Source organism: Siniperca chuatsi, linkage group LG3 (assembly GCF_020085105.1).
Source record: "Siniperca chuatsi isolate FFG_IHB_CAS linkage group LG3, ASM2008510v1, whole genome shotgun sequence".
NCBI classification, from domain to species: Eukaryota; Metazoa; Chordata; class Actinopteri; order Centrarchiformes; family Sinipercidae; genus Siniperca; species Siniperca chuatsi.
The window spans coordinates 26,228,053-26,254,148 of NC_058044.1; the positions used below are offsets into that span (position 1 = coordinate 26,228,053).

Below are 26,096 nucleotides of genomic sequence, written 5' to 3' on the forward strand. Positions count from 1 at the left end.
AATGCCACATGAGGAGGAGGTTGGGGTGGTGGAGGAGCTGCTGCAGCAAACAGCACTGGCATGGGCGTAATCATCAGAGTAGATAGTAAGGTTGTAATGTCCACGCTGTACACCTGCATGAATATGATTGGACGTTATCAACCACACAGGTGTGAATGAGAGACAAATACAAATACAGAAATCTCTCATGTAAAATAACCTAAACCCTAACTTTGGCAGAAAATTATGTGGTCATGTAGGATTCCATCACTGATAGTATGAAGCTGATTGAAAAAATAGGTTTTCAGGGCCTTTAAGGGTGCTTTCACACCTAACCTGTTTGGTTAGGTTAAAAAATCCTGGTGCGTTTGCCCAGTTAGTACAATTCGTTTGGGCTGATGTGAAAGCTGTCAATCGAACTCTGGTGCAGACCAAACAACCGCACTGAGACCCTTGAGAGGAGGTGGTCTTGGTCCGGTCCCAAACGAACTCTGGAGCAGTTCAGAATAAATGTTCTCACGTGGTTTGTAATAATGCATTTTGGCTCTCTTTGATTTTTCTGTGTGTGAAAAGAAAACGACCCATGGGGAAAGTTTACATCAAACTCATCAACTGATTCATACCAGAGAAAACGAGGTATGACAACACCCTAAATCTCTGATATAGCACATAGTATGGACCATAGATGTTAATCCTGGTAAAAAAAAAACTGTTCTGAGCAAAGTTCCTGGACGGGAATGTCAACAAACAAAAACAGAAAAATGCAACAGGCCAAAACAGTGTATGGATAAAGGGTTACAATTTGTAGAAGTACTCCAGTGATTTAGTATTGCACTACTATAAAATTGGGGGACTTACGAGAGACATATTAAACAATGGTCAAAATTAAAACAGCAGAGGCTGAGATATCCTTTAGCCTCTGGTACTAAACAAACTCCAACAATGCTGGATCCCAGTTTTTGTTGACTGGTAAATTCCCATGTCTATCAAACTCCAAACCTCCAGTTTGTAATGCAGGCTTTCTGTCATACATTTGCAATCTCCACACCCAAGCTGAGATGACATCTGATGACATCATCAGGGTTATTTTCTCAGACCTGACAAAGCTCTTCCAGAGGAAGATATACAACTGTTACAATATATATAGTATGTAGCCTACAACTGTTTTCAAAGACTGGGTAGTACTCCTCATGACTAATAAACTGACCTTTTTGTGTAAAGAATTAGCAGAGTTCCCCTTTAAGTAAAAGGTCTGACTAGCAAAGACAAGAGAACATAAATAGGTGGTACAACAGTTCCAAAGTCTTCACAAGAGTCTATAAAATCATACCCAAATCTCCAATGATGTCTGGATATTACCGTAGATTAGCTTTAATCCAAAAAGCATTGTTGATTAACATTTCAGTTTGGTGAATACGGTCACGTCAGCACTGAATGTGTCATTCCATGGTGTTCCTAAAAGTGTAATTTGTTATGCCACAGGGTAATCAGCACATCACTTTCTAACAGCATAATTCTGATAATCTATCCAGTAAGCAGCACTTGGTTGTACACAGTACAGACAACCTTTCACCAACTCAAGTTTGTTGATCACATAAGAAGTCTTATAGATAATAAAATGTTCCGTCTGTTTATAGTGACAGAGACAGGGTTTACAAAACCTCTGTCTGCAACATATTACAACAAGAGTTTGTTTAGGGAAATGACAGCAACAGTAAAGCTTTGTGGAGATAAACTGCTTGAGAATATAACATCCATAATAGTCCTTCATGTGCTTTTAGATGTTTAACAGTGCCCTCTACTTTAGCTTCAACATTACCCAGTTAGAAACCAGAGCTATATGTAGACTGAGTCAGTAGCTATACTACACATATATGGTAGTCTCATGATCTGAGCATCAGTTGCCACGTCAGGAGCAAATTGTTATACCCAACACGCCATCTAATGGTCTATTTGGGAATAATCATTTGTGTTAAATTTAAACCAGACTTGACTCCATTTGGCCTCTAGATGGTGATACATTCATTGCTCCATGGCGTGAACTGGGGCTGAACTCATTCACAATGTAAACATAAAGGCCTTATCTCTATCTCTCCCCTCTCCCCACTCAGAGTCTGGTTCTGCTCAAGGTTTCTGCCTGTTAAAAGGGAGTTTTTCCTTGCCACTATTGCCAAATGCTTGCTCATGGTGGGAATTGTTGGGTCTCTGTAAATAATATTATAAAGAGTACTGTCTAGACCTGCTCTACATGACAAGTGCTCTGAGATAACTTTTGGCACTATATAAATCAAACTGGATTGAAACGGAATGTATAAATTGCATTGTAGATGAATGTAGTTGATGCAGACATATCTCTAATATTAGCATTGAAACAGGAAGTCTTTGTAGTTTAACAAAAATGGGAGATGTTTTGATTCAAGCTCAACATCGTTTTAATGTGGAGTTTTGTCTGTATAAGGACAAACAGCTGTGTCCTCTGTCTGTCCCACTGAGGTAATCTGGCGCTTTGCTATGACAATATGTCTTGGCAAGACTAGAAAACACCACACACACTCAAACAACTGTGTCACACACACACAAACTCATTGCACCGAAGACTCAAAGGAGCACATGTTCAAGGAAGACTCCTACTGGGTGATATGGTAGTAATTTGTCCAGTGTGGCAGTCTTTCTTATTATTCTCTCAGCACCTTTTTTCTTGATCTCTATCCCATTCTCTTCTCTTTGTTCCATCTTCCTTCTGTCTATTTTTCAGTGTCACAGCCAATAATCACATGGCACGGAAAGTTATTCAAATAAGCAGGAAGGATTGTCTGTCTGGCTCCAGTTTATGAGCTGTGTACACATCAGGTGGGGTCATTTTTAGGTAATGTCATCATGGGAGGAGACATCTGTGCAAATCAAGGCTAACGCTGTCCCGAGACAGTGTCATGTCAAGCCACCAAGAAGAGAGTTTGTTCAGGTTAACTATACATAATTGCATTTTATTTTATTTTGAAGCAAATGCTGCCAAGCTGAGTTTTGTCATAAGTTCCAGCCTGTATTTGCATTAAAAACAACAACAAAGCAGCCCCACAAGGATTTTCTGTCCTTAACTTCAAGGTTGAGGAAATGTTATGCATGAGGATTTCCATTACCAAAACAGGAGAGGATAAAAGTGACTTTTCCAGTAACACGACTTTGCTGAGTGTGTGTGTACTCTATGTGTCTAGGTGTCGGCTTAGGTTTGTTTAAATTAAGAGATCGTCTTTCCAAGGCAGAGGGGAGGGAGGAGGGATGAGAAGACATAAACGAAGGAGTCGAACCTGCCGTCTGTGCAGATGGACAACATCTGCTGAACGGACTGGACAGAAACATACATACCAGTATATAGCTCCTTGTTTGGAAGCTTTTATTCTGAAATTCTTTGAGCTTTATGCAATATACAGTGCAACATTTTTCCTCTGCATTATTTTTGAGTATTGTAAAAACTACTGTATTCATCAAACAGTCTGTATGATAAAAAAAAACACCCAAAAATTCTGCTAATCAAAATCCATCAAACAAAATCATCAGACTGGTAAAAGTTGACAGCAAATGTTTTTTTTTTCTTATTTCACCAGAAATCCGAACTGAAAACACTTCAGATCATATTTCCACTTCGTCCTGCCCAACACTTGATTTGTTCACACTTACAACAAATGAACTGTCCTGTTCTTCAGTGTGCTATAACTTGAGGGTAGATGTTGAACAGTAAGTCATCATTGCCGCGGCGAATCTCAAGCAGGAGAGGCTGATCGCGTTGCAACACCTCGCGGATGTCTTCGGTGGTCTGGACTGGTTGTCCATTTAGTTTGACTATAACGTCACCTTGCTTAATCCCTCCTCTAAAACACAGAGGAAAGAAACTGTAGTGAACGATTTGCTATAGGGGTGCCTGAGGTGCAATAGTTGTAACGTAAAATGTGTACATGCCAAACACATGACTGACCATAGGTTAGGTAACGAGTCATCATTTGTGTACAAGAAATCATTTATCGAAAATCACTCTGAAAAATCTTCCCAACAGACCACAAATAATAAATCACATTATGAAACCACTTGATAAGCCAAAAGCATTTGAAGTTTGGCTGATGAGTTCCTAGCAAGGTTTCTTCAGCGCTGTGTGAGTATGTGCTTGGGTTTTTGCATGTGTGTGAAACTTACTTTTGTGCTGGAGTGTCAGGTATGACCTGTTGCACCAAAACTCCACTGGTGACCTCAGGAAAGTCTGCAATCTGACGTTTTAACTCTGCTACTAGACTGTGACACACACACACACAAAAAAAACCCCCACAGCAATACTGATGCCAGTGTTACTGTTAACATTAAATGCTAAATAAAATGTTGTAATAAAAAGTTACAATTGAATGTGTGTGGGTGGATGTTACAACTCACGCTTTAGTGACAGTAAGCATCCTGATGCCCAAAAAACGTCTCTTCACTTCGGACACCTCTGAACACAACACAAAAGTATAAACTTTATCTTGGAGAAAGCCGGCACAGCACCTCTAACATGTAAACAGTCATGGAAACTCCATTACGACAGACGCTCGTACATCAGCAGCTCTCACCTGCATCAGACTGCGCTTCCTCTCTAAGTCTTCTTTGCAGTCTTGTCTTTTCTGTCACAACAACAGCAACAACTAGGGTGGGATTTACTACGAAATAACCACTTCATACAAAGTACTTCTACAGGTATTTTGATCTCAAACAACACAAACTGAATCTATTTGCTGTTGAAGCTTTGACCCCTGACCTTTGCTGTGTTTGGCCTGTGACTCTGTGAGGAAGCGGCTGATTCTGTCTGAAGGTATAGCGAAGGAGATCCCTGCTGTCACTTTCAGAGTGTTGATGCCTATCACCTCGCCATCCTGAAAGAAATACACACACATGTACAAACATACACAGCACACAGTAAAAAATTCCTAATGACTGGATCTCAAACACCGTCCAAGTGTTGGTGTACATTTAGGCCGATACTCAGTAACAGCTAAGACAAAAAATATGGCAGGATTTGAGGAAAACATGTTAAATTCATTACATATTTAGAGGCTAAAATATCATTTTAATTACTATAAATATAATTTAAAGGAAAGTTGTGCAGAAGACCCTTATGGATTATTTAAAATCAAGGCCAGTTACGTCGCCTGGATTGGCGCTACCGGGGCCCCACCCTGGAGCCAGGCCTGGGGTGGGTGCCCGAAGGAGCGACGTGGGGCCGTCCTCCCGTGGACCCACCACCCGCAGGAGGATCCGTAAGGGGCTGGTGCAGAGAGATCTGGGCGGCAGTCGAAGGCAGGGGCTTCGGCGACCAGATCTCCGGACACAGAAACTGGCTCTAGGGACATGGAATGTCACTTCGCTGGGGGGGAAGGAGCCTGAGCTTGTGCGGGAGGTTGAGCGTTACCGGCTAGATATAGTCGGCCTCGCCTCCACGCACAGCCTGGGCTCTGGAACCCGTCTCCTCGAGAGGGGCTGGACGCTCCATTTCTCTGCCATTGCCGGCGGGGAGAGGCGGCGGGCTGGTGTGGGCCTGCTCATAGCCCCACAGCTCAGCCGTCACGTGTTGGAGTTTACCCCAGTGAACGAGAGGGTCGCGTCCCTCCGCCTCCGGGTGGGGGACAGGTCTCTCACTGTTGTGGTGGCCTACGGGCCGAACAGCAGTGCAGAGTACCAGGCCTTCTTGGAGTCCCTGGGAGGGGTACTAGACAGTGCACCACCCGGGGACTCCGTTGTTCTACTGGGGGACTTCAACGCCCACGTGGGCAACGACAGTGACACCTGGAGAGGGGTAATCGGAAGGAACGGCCCCCCTGATCTGAACCCGAGCGGTGTTCAGTTGTTGGACTTCTGTGCTAGTTACAGTTTGTCCATAACTAACACCATGTTCAAGCACAAGGGTGTCCATCAGTGCGTGGCACCAGGACACCCTAGGCGGAGGTCGATGATCGACTTTGTTGTCGTATCATCTGACCTCCGCCGCGTGTCTTGGACACTCGGGTGAAGAGAGGGGCGGAGCTGTCAACCGATCACCACCTGGTGGTGAGTTGGATCCGCTGGCGGGGAGGAAGCCGGACAGACTTGGCAGGCCCAAGCGTATCGTGAGGGTCTGCTGGGAGCGTCTGGCGGAGCCCTCTGTCAGCAGGGTCTACAACTCACACCTCCGGGAGAGCTTCTCCCAGATCCCGGGAGGTTGGGGACATTGAGTCCGAGTGGACCATGTTTTCCACCTCCATTGTCGATCGCGCGGCTCGTAGCTGTGGTCGCAAGGTTTCTGGTGCCTGTCGCGCGGCAATCCCGAACACGGTGGTGGGACGCCGGAAGTAAGGGATGCCGTCAGGCTGAAGAAGGAGTCCTATCGGGCCTTGTTGGCTCGTGGGACTCCCGAGGCAGCTGACAGGTACCGGCAGGCTAAGCGTGCTGCAGCCCGTGCGGTCACAGAGGCAAAAACTCAGGACTGGGAGAGGTTCGGAGAGGCCATGGAGGAGGACTATCGGTCGGCCTCAAAGAAATTCTGGCAAACCGTCCGACGGCTCAGGAGGGGGAAGCAGTTCTTCACCAACACCTTGTACGGTGCGGGTGGAGAGCTGTTGACCTCGACTGGGGATGTTGTCGGACGGTGGAAGGAATACTTTGAGGATCTCCTCAATCCCGCTGTCACGTCTTCCGAAGAGGAAGCGGAGGCTGGGGACCGGAGGCGGACTCATCCATCACCCTGGCCGAAGTCACTGAGGTTGTTGGCAAGCTCCTTGGTGGCAAGGCTTCGGGGGTGGATGAGATCCGTCCTGAGTATCTTAAGTCTCTGGATGTTGTGGGACTGTCTTGGCTGACACGTCTCTGCAACATCGCGTGGTGTCTGGGACAGTGCCTCTGGACTGGCAGACGGGGTGGTGGTCCCTCTGTATAAGAAGGGGACCGGAGGGTGTGTTCCAATCACAGAGGGATCACACTTCTCAGCCTCCCGGTAAGGTCTATTCCAGGGTACTGGAGAGGAGAATTCGTCCGATAGTCGAACCTCGGATTCAGGAGGAGCAGAGTGGTTTTTCGTCCCGGTCGTGGAACACTGGACCAGCTCTATACTCTCCATCGGGTGCTCGAGGGTTCATGGGAGTTTGCCCAACCAGTCCACATGTGCTTTGTGGATCTGGAGAAGGCATTCGACCGTGTGCCCCGGGCGCTTTGTGGGGAGTGCTCTGGGAGTATGGGGTCCGGGGCCCTTTGCTAAGGGCTGTCCGGTCCCTGTATAACGGAGCAGGAGCTGTGTTCGCATTGCCGGCAGTAAGTCAGACCTGTTCCCGGTGCATGTTGGACTCCGCCAGGGCTGCCCTTTGTCACCGGTTCTGTTCATAATTTATATGGACAGAATTTCTAGGCGCAGTCAGGGGCCGGAGGGTGTCCGGTTTGGGAACCACAGGATCTCATCTCTGCTGTTTGCAGATGATGTCGTTCTGATGGCTTCTTCAAACCAGGACCTGCAGCATGCACTGGGACGGTTTGCAGCCGAGTGTGAAGCAGCTGGGATGAGAATCAGCTCTTCCAAATCTGAGGCCATGGTTCTTGACCGGAAAAAGGTGGTTTGCTCTCTTCGCGTGGGTGGGGAGTCCTTGCCCCAAGTGGAGGAGTTTAAGTATCTCGGGGTCTTGTTCACGAGTGAGGGACGGATGGAGCGTGAGATTGACAGGCGGATCGGTACAGCGTCTGCAGTGATGCGGGCGCTGTATCGGACCGTTTGTGGTAAAGAAGGAGCTGAGTCGAAAGACAAAGCTCTCGATTTATCGGTCAATCTCACGCTCCTGCCCTCACCTATGGTCATGAGCTTTGGGTAGTGACAAGGACAAGATCGCGGATACAAGCGGCCGAAATGGGCTTCCTCCGCCCGAGTGGCTGGGCGCTCCCTTAGAGATAGGGTGAGGAGCTCAGTCACACGGGGAGCTCGAGTAGAGCCGCTGCTCCTCCACGTCGAGAGGAGCCAGCTGAGGTGGCTAGGGCATCTGATCCGGATGCCTCCTGGACGCCTCCCTCGGGAGGTGTTCTGGGCATGTCCCACCGGGAGGCGGCCCCGGGGAAGACCCAGGACACGCTGGAGGGACTATGTCTCTCGGCTGGCCTGGGAACGCCTCGGGATCCCCCCGGAGGAGCTGGAGGAAGTGTCTGGGGCGAAGGAAGTCTGGGAGTCCCTGCTTAGACTGCTGCCCCCGCGACCCGGCCCCAGATAAGCGGAAGAAGATGGATGGATGGATGGATGGAAAGTTGTGCATAGTTGAGCACATTGAATATTGCTATATATATATATATATATATACACTGTATACAGGCACTGCTTGCAATCATTTATGCAAATGTTAGCTTGAAATGTTGTTTTTACTTCATTCATTCATTTGAATAGCTCAACAAATCACAGATGTGGGCAGAAATTGAGAGGTCTGGAACCGAGATATGCCAACTTCACTCACCTGTCCAAATAGAACATGGAGCTTTTCTTACTCATTTCTGCGATTTCTTTTTGTGGATTCATTCCAGTTTGATTCCAGTGAATTATTTATTTCAGCACTTTTTCATTCAGCAAGTCTGTAAGTTGTTATTTGTAATATCAATAAGTCAAATCAAGTCAATTTTATTTATGTAGTCCAAAATCACAAATTCTCACAGTAGTATTAGAAGGAGGAGGCGTAGTAGTAGGTGTTGTTATAGCAGTGGTATGCACATCATTTGCCTGTTACGATAATATTTTTAGACTCTCAGCATCAAATGACAATTGAATACATCTGCAGCCCAATCAGGTAGCAGAGCTTTATAATCTTGGGGTCAGAAGCCCATGTGGAGTTTCTTCATATGCAGATATCAACTTTTCAGCTTTGTAATTAATTGGGTCGAGAGAAATTGGAGGCCTAAAAATTGGGTCACATGACACTTTTTACACATAACAATGTGGACCTCTGACAGTCCCATTAAATAATCCTCCACAATCATATAAGTTATCACAACATTACTCACCAAGTTAACAAGAGGTCCTCCAGAATTTCCGTACTTCTCACAGATCAGATGAAATATGAGACAGAGACAATCACATCAATGGTTTTGACACATGTGCAAAAATCCATATACAACAAAAGCAATGTCAAAATCTCTAATGATCAGGCGGTAAACGGTGTGCGCGTGTGTGAGTGTGTGTAAGCTCACGTTAATAATAGCGTCAGTCTGGATGTAGTCCATGTCTGAGTCCCTGATGCCCAGCTCCTTGCCGTCTCTCTGAGCGGTGCTGACGATGCCGGTGGTGACGGTGTTCTGCAGGGCGAAAGGGCTGCCAATAGCAACCACAAACTCCCCTGGTCTCAGATCAGCTGAACGGCCCAGAGACAGCACAGGAAGCTTCTTCTGTTCTCATGTGAACACACACATGCACACAGATAGACTTGTCAGACACAGACATATTGGGCAAGTTGGGCAGAGAGAAAAACACAAATGGTGAAAGGTCAAAGACATCTGGAAAACAGACATACGGAGAGAGAAAGGAAGAAGAGTTTAATGCTTACAAAACTGTCCGAGTATTTGAGATATGGGTGTGAGAATACACACATCAGCGCTGTGTCTCTGAGTCACAGAGCTGCTGTTTATGAAAGTATTCCCGCCAGCCTTATGAATGTCTAGCAGAAAACGGTCAGAACTTGGCATATAAACATGTCAGGATGTGGGTTATTGTGCGATTTGGACAAAGAGAAAAGGGTGAAGGAAGTTATTCTGATCTTGCCTGGATGTAAATGAACCCGTGTGCAGCGTGGCTGTTCTCACCTGAGGATTGACCTTGATTGTGGCGATGTCTGCCTTCCTGTCCACGTCTCTGACCACGGCCTCGTATGCGTCGCCGTCGTGGAGCTGCACGCGCAGCTGGGGCCTCCCTGTTGCCGTGGCAGCTGTGGTTATCACGTGAGCGTTGGTCACAATCACACCTGAGTGGGTCACAATAAAACCAGAGCCACTGGAGAGACGCACGTGGCGACCAAACACAGGGTGTCTGCAGACAGAGAGAAGACATCTTGGGGGTTTTTTTGTTTTTTTTTAAAGGCAGCCCTTAAACAGTTTGGCACATTCTGTCAGCAAACGGTTTGAATTTGAAGACTTCAATACCCAGAAGTCATGTAGGAGAGAACACCACAACTTATGAATTTTTAAAGTTCAAGTTCAAAACACATGTATGTAGTCCAACAATGGCATAAGGGACAAACTTCTCTGTTTGTTTTTGTTTGATACACTATGCAATCCCTCCTCCTAGTGGAGCTTTAACATCTCTCTACACAAACACACACACACACACACACACACATGCCACACCTTATGAACAGTTCAATGTGGACAACAGCAGGTGCTATTTTCTCCACCACATCAGCGATGAAGTTGAACTTGAAGCGAGGGCTGCTGGGACGGACCAGGGATCGACCTATACTGACATGAAGAACGCACTGCATTAACATAAACACACACACACACACATAATGAAATCCTCCACCACTTCATTCACAATCATGACTGTAGGAGTAAATCAATTAAATCACAACTTTGAGACCAGCACCCCTACTTCACTGAAATGTAAAATAGTGTGGGGGAAAAGAGGAGGTGGACACATAAGGAAGATAAATGTCAGATAATTATTCTTCATTCTTCTGTAGCTTTATCCTGGTACTGCAGACATAAATTCTGTTTTACAGTTAGTATCAGGAGAAAGACCCATACTCATCTGTTACAGCTGGCTGTGCATTCTCCAGTAAAGTACTGCAAAATACAATGCTAATTCTACCCAAAGTATGTTAAAAAAATAGCAATTCCAGACTAGGGATTCTTTTCAGTAGCACTTTATCTGTCGATTATTTATTTGATTTTTATTCATTGATTAGATTATATCAGAAAATAGTAAAAATAAAAAATAAAAAATCTATCGAAGTCTAAAGTCTAAAGTGACGCTTTCAAATTGCTTTTTTTTCACCGACCAATTTACAATAATATAAAACTGAGAAAAGCAACACATCATGATACCAAAGAAGCCGAAATCAGAGTAGTTTCCTTGAAAAATGACAAAAAACGATACATCGATTATTAAAATAGATGCCGATTAATTGTCTGAAGATGAACTAATCGACTAATTGTTGCAGAACTATTCCAGATAGATAATAAAAGAAAGGGAAACGTCTCAGCACAACTATAGTCGAAGTCAAGACAGAACGAAGTTTTGCTTGGTAGTGATTTGATGAGACGGCAGTATAAGCACATATATCCAAACTATTGCACCGCGGACACATTTAAAGTTCATTTAGGGACGTTTAGTGATTTGTCTTTTACCCAAACCCCAAAAGAAACCCCGTAATGCCTCCCGCCCTCCAGGCTGTGGCCCTCTGACCACCCAAAGCAGCCCTACCTGCGCCTGAAGGCGAACAGGGTCCTTTGTGCGCTTGGCTGACTGCGGGTCTCCCCTTCTGCTGAGCTTTACGGCTGGCTGCTCTCATCTTACACACGTTACCATACGTTTTCCCGTCGCTTCCACACACTTCGTGCTCCATCTTACACCGGCAGACCCCCTTGGAGACTCGCCGCCTCCCCGCAGCGAGCAGCTTACACTCCAAGCCATCCCCGCAGGGCAGGTCGTTGTGGCGGCCGCAGGGGTCTCCCTCGAGCGGTGAACACACCAGGCAGCAGTTACATCTGTCCGGGACGTACCCGCCGGGACAGCTGGGGCTCGGACACGAGCTCACGTCGCACCGGGAGGCGCACTTGTCAGAGCGCACAGCTCCGGTGAAGTCGCGCGTAAAGAGAAACGCCGCTGCAAGTAAAAGTAGCTGCATTGTGATGAATCTTAACAGCTCGGATGGATTTCTTCCTTATATCGTCATATCAAAATGTTTCTCTCCAAACATCCGCAGCCGGGTTGTTTCTCTGTGTTCAGGCCCTAAATAAATAAAAGCAGGCTGTATGTACTTTCCACTGGCTACTCTACTCCGCAGATATATGGTCTGAAAAATGATTGGGCCTGTGAAGCTCGCGTTCTTAGATCTCTGTATATTTAACATTGCCGAGTCATCGGTGCCTGCATATTTTGACAGGCTTGTGGCTGCAGCCTACATCACTTAGTTTTGTGAACGAGTGATCCCAGAGCCTGGAGCGCACTGGAGCCGGGGAGCCACTCATCCAGTGACACTAACAATGCGCACCACCTAGTGGGCACAAAAACACATAACAACATGTGACGAGTTGAGGGCCTTTTCCTCCTCTGGTCTACTGCAGCCCACTTTAATCTAAAATCAGACTAGGCTAATTAGCCTATTTTGCACGGAATTGGAGAATGACATATTATAACATGGACGTAAAAGTCTGATTTTTTTTTCAACCTTTGTCAGATTCTACAAGACATGTCTCAAACATGTAAAAACAAAATGTTATTACATGTATTTTATAATAACCTGTTCATAGGTTATTCATATATTCTGTAGATAAGAATTTTAAAAATGTTTAAATGTCCCTCCCTACACTTCTGTTTGTGTGTGAGTGTGTATTTCCAACACTGATCAGAGGACTGGCTTTTCTTCATCAACGCTCAGGGAGATCATCAGGCCTTGTGTGTGGTAGCCTATGTGCAGCAGAAAATTCACATAAAATAAAATAAAAAAGAAATGCCTTTTGTCATTTGTAAAATAAAAAGAACATTTAAAAAACTGTGACTACACTACATCAGGGTTTATTTTTTATGTGAGGCACCTTATTGAACTGCGAACACTCACATGTAGCCCACTTCAGGTTGCAGGTTCTCCTCCAAATGTTAGCTGAATGAAAGTGCAGCAATTACACAGCAGTGTAATGTGCTTCAGACTTGTTAAGTTAATAACTAACATTTTGCAGGTTTAACTTTCAATATTCCGCCATCAAATAAACAGCTGTATAATCTATTTTCAAGAAAATAATTAAAAAAGATTCAAACAAATAAAAGATTTCAAAATTGCCCTTTTCTTCACCGCAATCTGTCATTGTGTGATCATAATCTTTTTGAGCTATATTCACATACATAATTGAAGAGTTTGAATTATAGATGAAAAATCTGTATTTTGTGTTTCTAAACCAATCATAATTCAGAATATAGGCCAGTTTTACTCCAAATATTACTGATGTAAGTGTTCAACCTCAGAAAAAATAACTTCTGTTAGGCTGCGGAATAATATTAGTTATTGTTTTAAAAGAACTAGCGATCATTTGAGACTGATAGCTGGCTCCAACTACTAAATAATGAATTTCAAGAGATCACCAATTGTGCCTTTAAGTTTTGCATGAGTGAGAATTTTCCAAATGGTGGCAGTGTTATGCTATGTGTCCCTCTGCTGACGCAGACACTGACCATACTGCAACATGTCATAGGCTATTTTATTTTCCCTCCAGATGTGTGCCGCACCTCAGTCAGTATGTGTGGGTGCTGCCTTTGTCTAAACAGATGTGTGGTGACACTTTTCAACTACTTCACTTCTGCCAGTGCCACAGCTGGGGAGGAGCATACTGTAGAGGAAGTATGTGGGTGTGCGTTACCGCACCTGTTTCATTTGCACATTCATGTAGAGATGTTTAAATGTGGGCAGGTAAATTATGCACGTGTTTGTGTCCACGTGACCGCATCTGTTCATCAGCCTTTCTGTGTGTTTGAGTTTGCTTGTTCGTGGGTTTCCTCCGGCCAGTGCCCTCGACCAAGGCTTAGATCTGGAGTTGGTCCCCAAGCGCTGCATCCTGGCACCTTTCACCTTTACAGTGTTTATAGTTAATGATAATCACCTCATGTGAAGTGTGTTTTTCCTCACTATTTTATTCTCACTGTATATTCAGATGTCATACAAATTACCTTACTGCCTACTTCAAATAGTTTATAAACACAGACAGTACAATACAGGAGGTACGGGCTGGTTAGTGTGTTATTAATAGCTCACTGTGGCTTTGGGCATCACTGTTTCCGACATCAGTTAATTGTTAAGTATACAACACACCTTTGTCAACAGTGTTTGAAGTAGATGTACACAGTTGTAATACTATGTGTATCATGTTATTTCGCAGTTTGTCAAAAAGATACTTTTGCTGCAGATTGATACCAATTCATGTTTATCTCATTCCTTACACAATCACTTTTCTGAGAAACTAACATATACCACTGACCAAAACAAAGAATCAAATTTCCCAAATTTTATTTTTCAACTGTTAAATATACAACATTTCTCAAACAATCATTGAGTTGGAATAAAAATTTCAAGATGCATACATAAGAAAACACAACAGCATCGAGCAAGTGTGAAATATTGTCCTCTGTTTTGTTTTTCCTCTTCATATAATTTATTATAAAGGGGAGGGACGAGGTGCCATCCCCCATGCCACCAGGTTCAAGAGATAGCTGCTTGCCAGCAATTAAATACATGTCAAACAACAAATACATTCATTGTTACCGGAAAAGTCTATTTTTTTTTTTTGACAGTATTCACTCGTACTGAAATGCTTAGGAGCAAGAATCTGTATAGAAATCGTAAACAGATTACATTCAAGCAATGTGTTTATTACTAGTCCTCCTCCTGCAAATTTAATATTCAAGTTTCAACAATATCCATTTCTTGAGGCTTTTAAATATTCCTTCCACAAACAGATTTTGGCAGTACTGAGAGTTGAAGACACTGGGTTTGTGTTTGTTCTACAGATGTGGTTTTGAAAACTAACAGCGGGTAAAGAGCGGTTTCACCCAGTTGTGTAGCACTAGTCAAACACTTCCAGCAGTGCAAGTGCACATCTATATTTTAATAAGTAATCCTACAAGGCAAAGCAAATATTTTTAGACTTTATCCCAGACGAGGAACAATGCTGTCCCAGATTTTTAAAAAAAGAAAAAAAAAGAATCACTTTCTGGAGAGATGTGTGAAACCAGTCCTTTAGATTCCCAAACACTACAGGACCACAGATCTGTTAGTTTGTGGTTTGTAAGTGCTTGTTCTTTGGCCATTAGCACACTAAGAGACCTTGCAAGAGACTTCAGTAGGTACTTTGGGTGGGCAAAAAAAAAAAAAAATCCTAACAATAAACAAAGCCCACCTCTGTGGAAAGGCCGATTATCCAATCAAGTCACCATGGTAACCACAAACAGCCCCAAGGTCTCTGGGAGACACTGGTATGCCAATCTCTCCAGCTCCCATGCTTCTCTGCACTCTCTTTGCAAAATGAGGAATGGGCCTAAACCCAATTTCTTCACAAAACATTTCTCCTCTTACTCTCCATCATCCATGTCTTCCTCTTCATTTCTTTTCTTGTCAAGGAAATATGAGCAGCCTCCAGTGCGATATTCACATCTTCTCCCTCGCTTCCCGACTTCAGGATAAAAAAGGGTCGTTGCAGAAGTCTCTTCTCAGCTCCCCTCCTCACCCATCTCTGACTACCAAGAGGAGAAAAAGGGGCGCTTGCAGTGGAAGGTTTGTGTGAAGGCGTTGCCAAGTGTGACCACACGTCCCTGACCGCCTGAGCGGCTGCGCTCCACTACCACCCGGGGCATCTGCACCAGCTGGATGGGGCTCTTCCCGTCCTTCAGCGCCTGGGTCAGGTTCAATACCTGGTGACAAACAAATACAGAAACCATGCATGTGGTTCATTTTTCATTCTGAGTACTAGTGCATTAGTTGCATTTGAGTGTCTGTGAGGTTAAGCACCTATGAAATCTGAAGCAACGTGGATTAAGCAAGTATAATATAATGTTTTGATAAATTAATTCAATAATGAATCCTTCAAAATAGTACATTTTCTGCCGAATCGATTCATCGTTTCAGCTCTACTGGCTTCATGTCTAACGTCACCAACCTTTAGCTCATGGTTCCTAAACAGAACACAACACTGTGCACCGTAAATTAAGAGAACTACATCAAAAAGGGACTTGTTATATGGAAATAACATTAACAGTGACAATAATCTGCTGTTGTCTTCCTTTGACCACTTTAATCATTATGCTTTAACACACTCAGTGGTCATTAATCCAAAGGGGTAAAAGAGGGGGTAGAGGTGAGGGGCAGAACAGAAGGACAGGAAAGGTGAGGGAGGGCAGTAGACAGGGGTGGAGGGTGATGCAGTTACAGAGCAAATAATGGAAGTGACTAAAAGTGGGGCATGGGAGAGAGAAAGGAGAGCGAGGTAGGATATAAAAGGAAAGAACAGGAAAAAACAAGAGAGGGCACAAAGGAGACAGAAAAGGCAGAGAGACTGCACAACAGAGACAAAAATGAAGAGAACTCACCTGCCCTCTCATTACAGACATCTGTCTCTCAAACATGGTTTTGTCAAAGCCTTTGTCCGTCTGAAGAGAAGAAGAATAACTCCTGTTAGCAGGTGTCCTGTGTCACTACATTCAAAAAGTGCACGTTACTTTGCTGCCATACAGATGCTTGTTTACATGGCTATTAAAGAATCTTAATCTACGTAAACAGAGAAAAGGGGAGAGAAGAGGAAAGTTATGAGGTGGCTTGTACCTTGAACATCTCATAGAGGTCCTCACAGAGGTCCTGGACAAAGTTCATGTCAGAGAGGCGGGACAGTACCAAGTCTCTGGTCTCCTGGGAGAAGGCCACCTTAGCCTGGGGGAGCCATGCCCAGTGGAATGGGTCTGATGGCAGGAGGCAACACAACAGTACACCTTGTCATAAGCTCTCACAACATGCTGTATGACATTAAGCAACCTTTACCTGCCACTACAGGCACAGCCTTGCTCCTTCACAGTTGTCTATAACTGTTACTACATTTCTTGTGAGTCCACACTGCCTAGTTATGATGTTGTGTCTTTACTGTTTTGTACTGTATTGTTTTTATGGATTGTAAGCTAGCCTTCAATTTAGCTGTTTTCCTAATAACTGTTAACTCCTCATAAGCCAGCTTTAAAATCTAAAAAACAAAAAGAATCTAAAATCAAAAACTGTTTTCTTGTGTTTCACATAATTACAAAATTATTACTATTAATGCTATTATCATTGTAATTTAAATAAATAAATCATTTCACCATGTTGTGCTCTGGTAACTTGTGATGGCCCTTTTTTTTGCCATTTTATAGACTAAATGATAAAAAAGTAATGAATCCTGGATGACTGCTGTTTACACCATTATTAGTAGGGACACGGTGCTGACAGAGACAGTAAGTAGTACAGACAGATGATGAATGAAGAGAGGTGAGGGAGGAAACAGACAAACATACAGGCTCTCCACTCGTCCGGGTGTTTAAAGGGGAAGGCCAGGCCATTGTCGATTGCTGCAATCTTGATGCAGGAGTCCGAGCTACTCTCTGGCCACTCTGCATCCTACGGTGAGGGGAGAGAGGATCAGAGAAGTCATCACCATCGACTGACTGAATGATTAATGACCGATGACCAGCCTCGTTATTGATCACTGTCCAAAAGGCCTGATTAATTTGATGGCGAGATGACAACCCTTGCTCATTTATCCATACATGGCAAATAATGATGGATGATAGGGAGACAGATAGCGTTCTGGTTGCTGTAACCAGCAAAGTCACTGGGGCACTGGTTTGTTCCAGACCTGCAATATCCAAGCTATTGTCTGTCTATGTGGGCCCCTGTGTGTCCTGTGTGTGAATGAGTCAAGTACACAAGTGTGCATTTTTTGTTTAAGCTTTCTTGTGTGTGTGTGTGACATTGAGCTGTGTGCTACAATGAAAATGGATCAACGTTCCAGCAGTTAAATCACGGTGAAAACTGTTCTAGGAGTCTGAACACCTTAAGTATGTGTTGATTTAACCTCACCTTTTGTCCCTCTCCCTCTCCTCCTTCTCCTGGCTTCTCATACTTGATCAACCAGTTGTCATTCCCTCGATCTAAACAGAACAGGAAGGTAACAAACTTTGACTGACAGACTGCCGTGCAATGCTGTGTGTTTAAGTTCAGTAAACACTGTGTTAAAATGTCAACGCAGACACGCCCTCACCTGTGTTTCTGATGACGTAGTCCAACACTACCAGCCGCTCAAACTGTGACTGCAGCTGCTTCCTGATGTTCTCTGGCAGAGGTTCTGCCTCAAAGCGTCGCAGCCAGTAGTCCGCTTCACGGTAACCCTCCACAAACAGCTGAAATGAGCCCACCTGGAAACAAACACACACCATGGAACACAAGAAAAATATCATACTGCAACGTTCAAAATTGTAGGCCGTTTGCCTATATGGTAATGATTTGGCATGGTGCAGTGATGAAGAAACAGGGAGCTGCACAATACGCTGTTATACATGTTTTTGATTAAATGCTAAAATTGGCACTGGATGTGAGTACAGTACACCATGACAGAGATAAGAACACCCATCACTGTTTGAAAAAAACAGCACACAATATAAAGCAGAGATGACATTTATGCTTTCACTAATCGTGAATCATATCGCCATCGTAATATCTGTCAAAATAATCACAATATGATTTTTTTTTTTGCCATATTGTGGAGCCCTAATAAAAACCTATTTATTTATTGAACTATATTGACTCATTTATATATTTACATTTATTTATACATTTATTGCCTCATTTATTTATTTCAGGTTTTATTTCATAGCCATATGTATTTATTTCATAGGCATATTTATTTATGGGTTTTTTGTTTTGTATTTTTTAAATATTGACTTAAATGGCATTCTATACAGTGTGGCACAATTCCTTTTACTCTCTTGAGACAGCAGACCATGTATGTATATGTAAAATTAAATTAAAAAGACATTTGAAGAAATTGTTTAAATATGTTTAAAACAAAAAGATGTTTATAATTATTATCTTTTTAATTTAACATATGTACATGGTCTGCTGTCTCATCATTATGTAATGAAAGAGTTGTTGTCTCAGTGAGCGGAAGGCTCAGAATAGCTTCAGCGATGTTGTACAGCTTAGAGACAGTGGCACTGAAGAAAAGACAAGAGGCAGAGCTGGAGGTAGCAGAGCTTAAGGTGTTGAGGTTCTCTTTGGGAGTGACGAGGACGGACAGGATCAGGAATGAGTACATCAGAGGGACAGCTCATGTTAGATGTTTTGGAGATAAAGTCCGAGAGGCCAGATTGAGGTGGTTTGGACATGTTCAGAGGAGAGACTGTGAATATATTGGTAGAAGGATGCTGAGGTTGGAGCTGCCAGGCAGGAGGCCTAGAGGAAGACCAAAGAGGAGATTTATGGATGTAGTGAGAGAGGACATGAAGCTAATTGGCGTGAGTGAAGAGGATGCAGAGGACAGGGTTAGATGGAGGCACATGTTTCGCTGTGGCGACCCCTGAAAGGGAACAGCCGAAAGGAAAAGAAGAAGATATATTAGCATTTGATCCAAATTTACACCATTTGTAGAGGCCATCTCAAAACGCAGCTACTAAGTGTTTCACATAATAACAAAGAAAAGGAAAAGAAAAGCAGAAGGGATATACCACACAGGAATGAACAAGAGAAGAGTTTCCAGCTGATGCTCTTCATAGATTGCTCATACAAAACAGCTAAAGGTTGGTGACGTTAGACTGTGAAGGGTTACCACTCTGTTACCTTGGGTGGCAGGCCCACTCTGTGGAAGCGTCGTCCCACCTTGGGGACTTTCTCTAAGGCGTACTTCTTCCCCCTGGATTTGGCTCTATCGATGGCGCTGTAGTGGAACGTCTCGCTAGACAGATACACCACCTGATAAAAAAGGAAGACGCTCAGTTAACACTAGTTTAGTTGTACCTTGTGACTACTGCTGGATAGTTTCTCACATCTACATCCAGGTTCATCCAGGTTTTCACTGAATATTCTGTTTCAATACAGGAGTTCAGAAATGAGTCTGATTTCAGTTAAGTTGTGATGGCATGTCGCAAATTCAAAAATTTTAAAATGCAATAACATGCATGCACTCAGAGCCCCCACCTTCGTTTTTGGCACCACTCCCAGGCCGAGCTTGGTATCAACCAGTGAGGCAGCAGCCTCTGAGAGGTAACCCTGGTTAGGCAACAAGCAGCCTCGGCCGAAACAACACGGACAGCACAGCTAATGAGAGAGGGAAAGAGACAGAGGGCAACCATGAACCCTTGAGAAAGCTGTTCTTTTAAAATGTGGTTCAGAGTGGTGTGACATGTCTGTTTACACTCCTTCAGATTGTTTACAATAAAGACAAAACATGTGACAAAGTGTACCTTGTGAAAATATTTGGTCCACTTGGGGTTCAGGTGACCGTAAGGTTCCTCTGACTTTGGTTTGAAAACACCAATGATTTTCTGAAGAAGGAAAAGAGAATGATAAAGAGTGTTGTATCAAAAATGCATTTTGACATACATTTGGCACACGGCAGACAAATGGGAAACTAGAGCAGACACAGAGACATAACTGCGACAGAACTAGCACTTTTTAATTTATCAGAGTCATTCCTCTATCCCTCCCTTACCCCTTTTGAGTCTTTGACAAAGTAGCTCCCACTGGAACCCTGGGAAATCCTCTCTGGAAAGACACCATTCTCAATAGCTTGTTCCGCCCTTTGGATGATATCTGCAAACTCGGGATCGTCAGGGAAATGGTTGAAGTCCCCACTGTTGGTACCTAGAACGGAAAACAGTTCAGATTTATATTCATATTTACATTGTGGGCAATCAGACTGTGCTACAGTAAAATAGCAATGGCTTTTGGAACAAGAATGGAACAATGATACAGCATCATCATGCCACTATCAAAATATGGCGTTCAGTCATGCAGTTAAAATACGTTGCTAATACAATTTAGTGAACCTCAAAGCATCATCAGGAAAGACCCTTCATATTCCTACATCATCAGCATCACTGCCAAACAGTCATAACTGAAACAAATTGGTAATATTCCTGGTATCTTATCTACATATTGCATGCTGAAACATGATAAGGTAAATGGTAAAAGGATTATGAATCTTAAAAAGAGTAGAAAGCTTATTTTAAAGTGGGATAAGTAGAAAAAAGTTAAAGCAGGAGGAATAATTTGAAAGCCCCAATCAGCTTGTCACATCACCCCAAACGTCTCATCATGGCTCACTACTGAAAACATGGTAAATGAACTTGTATTTATACAGCGCTTTTCTGGTCTACTGACCACTCAGAGCGCTTTACAACACTTGTCACAATCACCCATTCACACGCACATTCATACACTGATGGCAGAGGCAATACAGTGCTTCCTATCCAAAGCACTCACGATGATACTAAGCTCACCTACCCACCCACACACACACGTTATTTTTTTTCCCCCCACCAGCTTTCTGCCAAGTCCCGCCTCTACTCTGCCTCTGATTGGCTATCCCTAACCCTAACCCTAAACAACGGAAGCAACGAGTACTAGCCAATCAGAGGGAGTGCTGGGGGAAAGCTGGTGGGGAAAAAAATAGCCCCACACTCACACACCGACATCACAGCCACAGGGGGCCATCTGGGGTTCAGAGTCTTGCCCAAGGACACTTCGACTGGACGAGCCGGGAATCAAACCAGCAACCCTCCGATTACTGGACGAGCTCTACCACCTGAGCCACAGCCACCCCGTGTATGAATAATGAATAATATTCTCTAGGTCATCTTTGCAAAACCTATTTTCTGTGATATTGCTCTATAAAAAGTATAATAATTTTATGCATGTACAAAATTAACAGAAAATGATAATTATCATCTAAATAATGCAGATTTCTATGCTTGTAAGCCTACAGGTCAATCTCCTCTAATTACCTGTTCTACTGTGTCATATAATGCACACAATTTGTATGCGAGAGCCAACTGGAGCCATCCATCTATTCTCTGGACCGCTTATGCTGTTCAGGGTCATGGGAGGCTGGAAGTGTTCCCAGACACTGGGTGAGAGGTGGGGTACAACCTGGACAGGTGGCTAATTTATTTTACACACACACACACACGGACAATTTAGAATCACTATTTCACCGAGCCTGCAGTCTTTGGACTGTAGGATCAAACCCACACAGAGAGAACATGCAAACTCTGCACAAAAAGGGTCCAGTTGGTCAGGGGATTTAAACCCAGTACGTTCTTGCTGTGAAGCGACACAGCTAAATTTCTATTGCCTTGAAGATCTAATATAATTATCTGGATGTGATTGCTCTCTGATGGATATGGGGTGCCAATTATTTATTTGATGAAGGCCCAATCATATGACATGATACGTGCTACCTTCTCCTCCTCACACAGGGCAGAGCAGTCAGCTGACAGAAAGGCTCCATATGCTCTGTATCAGTCACACTAAAATCACAGTGGGATGCAAGAAGGGATGAAGGGACAGACTCAGGGAGGAGGGGAGGGAAAGAAGAATAGACAAAGGCACAGGAGGACAGTTAACATGCCATTTGTCACAGAGAGATAAGGAGACACAAAGATAGCTTTGAAGCTAATTCACTTGAAGAGAGGCTGAGAGAAAAGCTAATTAAAAAGAAGGAAAGAGAGAAGAGAAGGATGGAGATATGCAAAAATGACATACAGGTCAGGGTTTTCCTAACCATGTGGGCCACCTAGACCTGACCAAATACATTAAAATGTCCTATCATAGTCTGATAGTCTGTTTAGTCTTTTAATTAACAGGGGGCCTCTAAAGGACTTCCACCCTCACTGTTTTTTGTTCCCATGTTGGGTGATTTGTGCCTTCTTGTATAGTTCATTTCCATAAAAAAAAAAAAAAATACAATGTGTCACGACAGACCATTAGAAATGAAGTATTGTGGTGCTACAGAGATGCCCAGCCTACAAATCATATTCTCTAGAACTAAGGGAACACGCTTATTTGGTACAGACCCCAAATCACATCATCATTTTTTTCAGTGAAATTGATTTGCAAAAATGACCACTCCCACTAAAACCGTAACTCATATTGCAATATGTTTTTTGCATATCGTTCAGCTCTGATCTGCAGGGAGGCTGATTATTATTTAAAAACAGCTCCATCTTGACTTTAATATGGGAATAATATGGTGCCAACACAGACCTAAAGATAGAATGTGATAAAGTCCTACTGGATGCCTCTGATTTACAACACAATTTCTCTGTGAGTAAAAAAGAGTTGACAAAATATTTTATCTTCATCATTTAATTTCCAACAATAGATTCAGTGTGTTTACTCAGCTGTCTTGCCTGATGAGTGCTTGCACTAGATTGTACTGTTGATGAAAGTGTCACTGGTAGTGTGACTGCAGGAGGCAGGAATGTCTCTCTCTGTCTCTTTCCATTATTCCCACCCCGCAGAAAGCCAGAGTGAAAGAAATACACACGCATACTTCCTCTCTCCCAAATTACCTGATCATCATCATCATCATCATCATCAACTGTACTGGACTACAGAGTTTTTGCATGTCTGTCTGTGTGTTTGCTTGGATGAAGGCCTTGTGCATATTTAATGTCAGCCTCTCAGAGCCCATGGTCAGTTAATGGGCCCAACAGAGCTTTTTCACAGCAGGAGTGCAGCTCACTCCGAGCTCTAGGCACCTGCTGACCTGCAGTGTACACAGTGTGTGAGATGTCGCAACACTGCTCTCCGAACAGGGTTACTGCTATGATGTGCGGCCACACTGAACTTTATACACCTGTATATTTAAAAAGGAATTGCAAGCTCATATTCTTGATTCATTAGTTCTTTTCTTATTACACAATACAAATCTTTGTCCTATGCTTAGACAGTTACATGATTAAATATTTCAACGCATGCAAATGTATCAAGATAAAATGTATTTTGAGTAACTTTAAATGAGATAATTTCACACTGCTTTCTGCACACTGGTAACAGTAATAAAGGACAATGGACAGTGAAAGAAAACAGCAGGACCATGTGAACCAAAAGCTGGATGCAGTTTGGCCGATTATATGAATGTAAATTTTAGCTGTGAGGACTCACATGGTTTGGGGTCATATTCTGTGAGATATGCATGGTAGAATTTAACTGCCAGAATTTGCAATGGAGATTGGCATGAGATTTTATATCATACAAAGCAACACAGTACAACAGCTCTCAGGAACGTGTGTGACTCCCAATTTGTAATGCACTGAATAAAAACTGTGTTCTAGACCTGAACACTATTATTCTAAAAGGCCACAGGAAATGGGACGCTAACACCTGCGATTTCAGGCTCAGCGTGAGTACCCGTGGCCTAGATTTCTGGCCCTGATAGAACATGGTCGAACAATAGATCACAGCAAAGAGAGAGGCAGACCAATACAAGTGAATATATAAGGAAACAAATGCTCCAAAATTATGTTGCAGGGGAAATAAAGGTGGGCGGTATGAGGGGGAGAGGTGTTAAATCCAATTAGCAGATAAGTCAGAATGTGTGCCGCTTCCATGGTGACTAGATCACCTTTCCCCTGTACCATCGTTTTCTTTTTATAGTCCAAAACAAATGTAGAGCTGTGAAAAGAATATGTAAGACTAACAACACGATAAGCAACAAAAAAAATACACGGGCAAAAAATATATTCTGTTAGTCTCCTTTTTGAGTCTGTACCTATACTGAGGAGGATTTCTGCCTAGAAACCTAAACACCTGCTTAATCTGAACTGGCATTAACTGAGGAACATAAAAAAAAAAAGCACTAGAAAAATCATACAATTATGAGTGTGATTTAAGGGTCTTTACAGTGAGAGCATTTTACAATTGTATACTATGAACTGTACTTGTGGCTGGACTTCCATGTATTGTTCAGGTCACTAGGTGAAAGTGCCAGCTCATATCATCCACATGGATGATAACATGCAGCTATTACATCAGCTGACTGGAAAACACACACACACACACACACAGGGTACACAGACAGGGTACAGACTCAGTCACCATGCAAACACAAGCCAAATCCCTTCAGTGTAACACCACTGTATGGACAGTTTTTATAACATTCACAGAGTTGTATCTTTGCTTAGAAACGACTTACTTTCCTACTGTGCAGAGGCAACAATTAATTGCTTTTTAATCTCATCAATACCCAACGTTCTGATTACCCAAATCTGTCCCAAGACCCTCCAGGGGCCCTTGAGGGGCTGCCAGTGGGGAGCCACTGTGAAATGGTTTTCACTCCTCAGAGGGCTTGCATAACTTAACATCGTTATGACCACGTTGCATTCACTGTTATCTATAACAGTAATCAGTCTGTGTAATTTATTTTACACTGAATGATATGCAACAAAAAAACCCAACATGTTCCTCAGGACATATCCTCATTGAGCACGAGTTCCCTGACCTAACTGCCTATTTATCCGCCGGTAATTCCATTAATCAGATCTCGAAGGCATTGATCCAAAACAATTACCTGGGGAGGCCAAGATGTCTTTATCCGACGACGAGCTGTGTCTGTTCCGCTTCTCTCGTACACCCCGCGGAGACGACGAGCTTCCTGTTAAGCAAGGTAACAACAGCGCCTCTTCGCCGGAGCCGTCCGTCTCCAGCTCGGTCAAGACGCTTTCACGAGAGTCCGAAATACGAACGGCGACTCCAGGGTTCACCGCAAGCCCCAAACCTAACCTGTTCCTGTCAAATAATACCTTTGGAGGGTCTGAGGAGTGAAAGTTACACTCCGAAGCAGGCACCGCTGTTGCTCCGGTGTCCAGCACGGGCTCGCAGGTCTCTGTCTCTGTCGGGTCGCATTCGGACATCATTGTCGCTCAGTTTTTAATACATACGTATACATTGAATTATATTGAATGGCATTTAAGCTGTCAGCCTTCCATTTTAACGACACTCACTTCTTTCCACGGGTACATAAACCCTAAATAAATGATTCGAAAGCAACTGCTTTCGCTCACCGATATGTCCACATAATCCGTCAAACTCGTCTGCTCCGCTTCCTACTTTGCTCACTACGCATGCGCTCCACAAAAGAACACCGTTGGCCAAAGTTGCCTTCAAGTGCTCCTTGTGAAGTCCGAATTAATGACGAGCAATTTCTCGGTCATCACTTCATCTTGACAAATAACACCTGGCAAAAAACAGTTCTCCAACAACATTTACTATAGAAATAACACATATCAACTTAACATGTTTAGACTATATCTAATGTAGTATATAAATCAAATATTAGCTTTACAGTCCATAAAAACGTCAACAAAAGACAAATATAGCTAGTTATTG

General features: G+C 43.4%; 2 protein-coding genes across 2 annotated transcripts; both read right to left on the minus strand.

Moving 5' to 3' along the window:
• Window positions 1-3,349: 3,349 nt before the first annotated feature.
• LOC122873794 (serine protease HTRA3-like) lies at window positions 3,350-12,146 on the minus strand. The gene is made up of 10 exons (XM_044190963.1): window positions 11,408-12,146; window positions 10,330-10,435; window positions 9,790-10,012; window positions 9,181-9,375; window positions 8,995-9,027; window positions 4,757-4,871; window positions 4,572-4,622; window positions 4,396-4,453; window positions 4,165-4,260; window positions 3,350-3,845 (listed from the first exon to the last, which is right to left on the minus strand). The coding sequence occupies exons 1-10, from the start codon at window positions 11,829-11,831 to the stop codon at window positions 3,677-3,679; spliced, it is 1,470 nt and encodes a 489-aa protein (XP_044046898.1). The 5' UTR covers window positions 11,832-12,146; the 3' UTR covers window positions 3,350-3,676.
• A 2,038-nt stretch (window positions 12,147-14,184) lies between these two features.
• Window positions 14,185-25,891, minus strand: pi4k2b (phosphatidylinositol 4-kinase type 2 beta). The gene is made up of 11 exons (XM_044190399.1): window positions 25,279-25,891; window positions 20,416-20,567; window positions 20,168-20,248; window positions 19,902-20,021; window positions 19,545-19,676; window positions 17,971-18,124; window positions 17,790-17,860; window positions 17,225-17,327; window positions 16,509-16,642; window positions 16,277-16,336; window positions 14,185-15,601 (listed from the first exon to the last, which is right to left on the minus strand). Exons 1-11 carry the CDS (start codon window positions 25,622-25,624, stop codon window positions 15,428-15,430), a joined length of 1,527 nt encoding a protein of 508 aa, XP_044046334.1. The 5' UTR covers window positions 25,625-25,891; the 3' UTR covers window positions 14,185-15,427.
• Window positions 25,892-26,096: the final 205 nt, after the last annotated feature.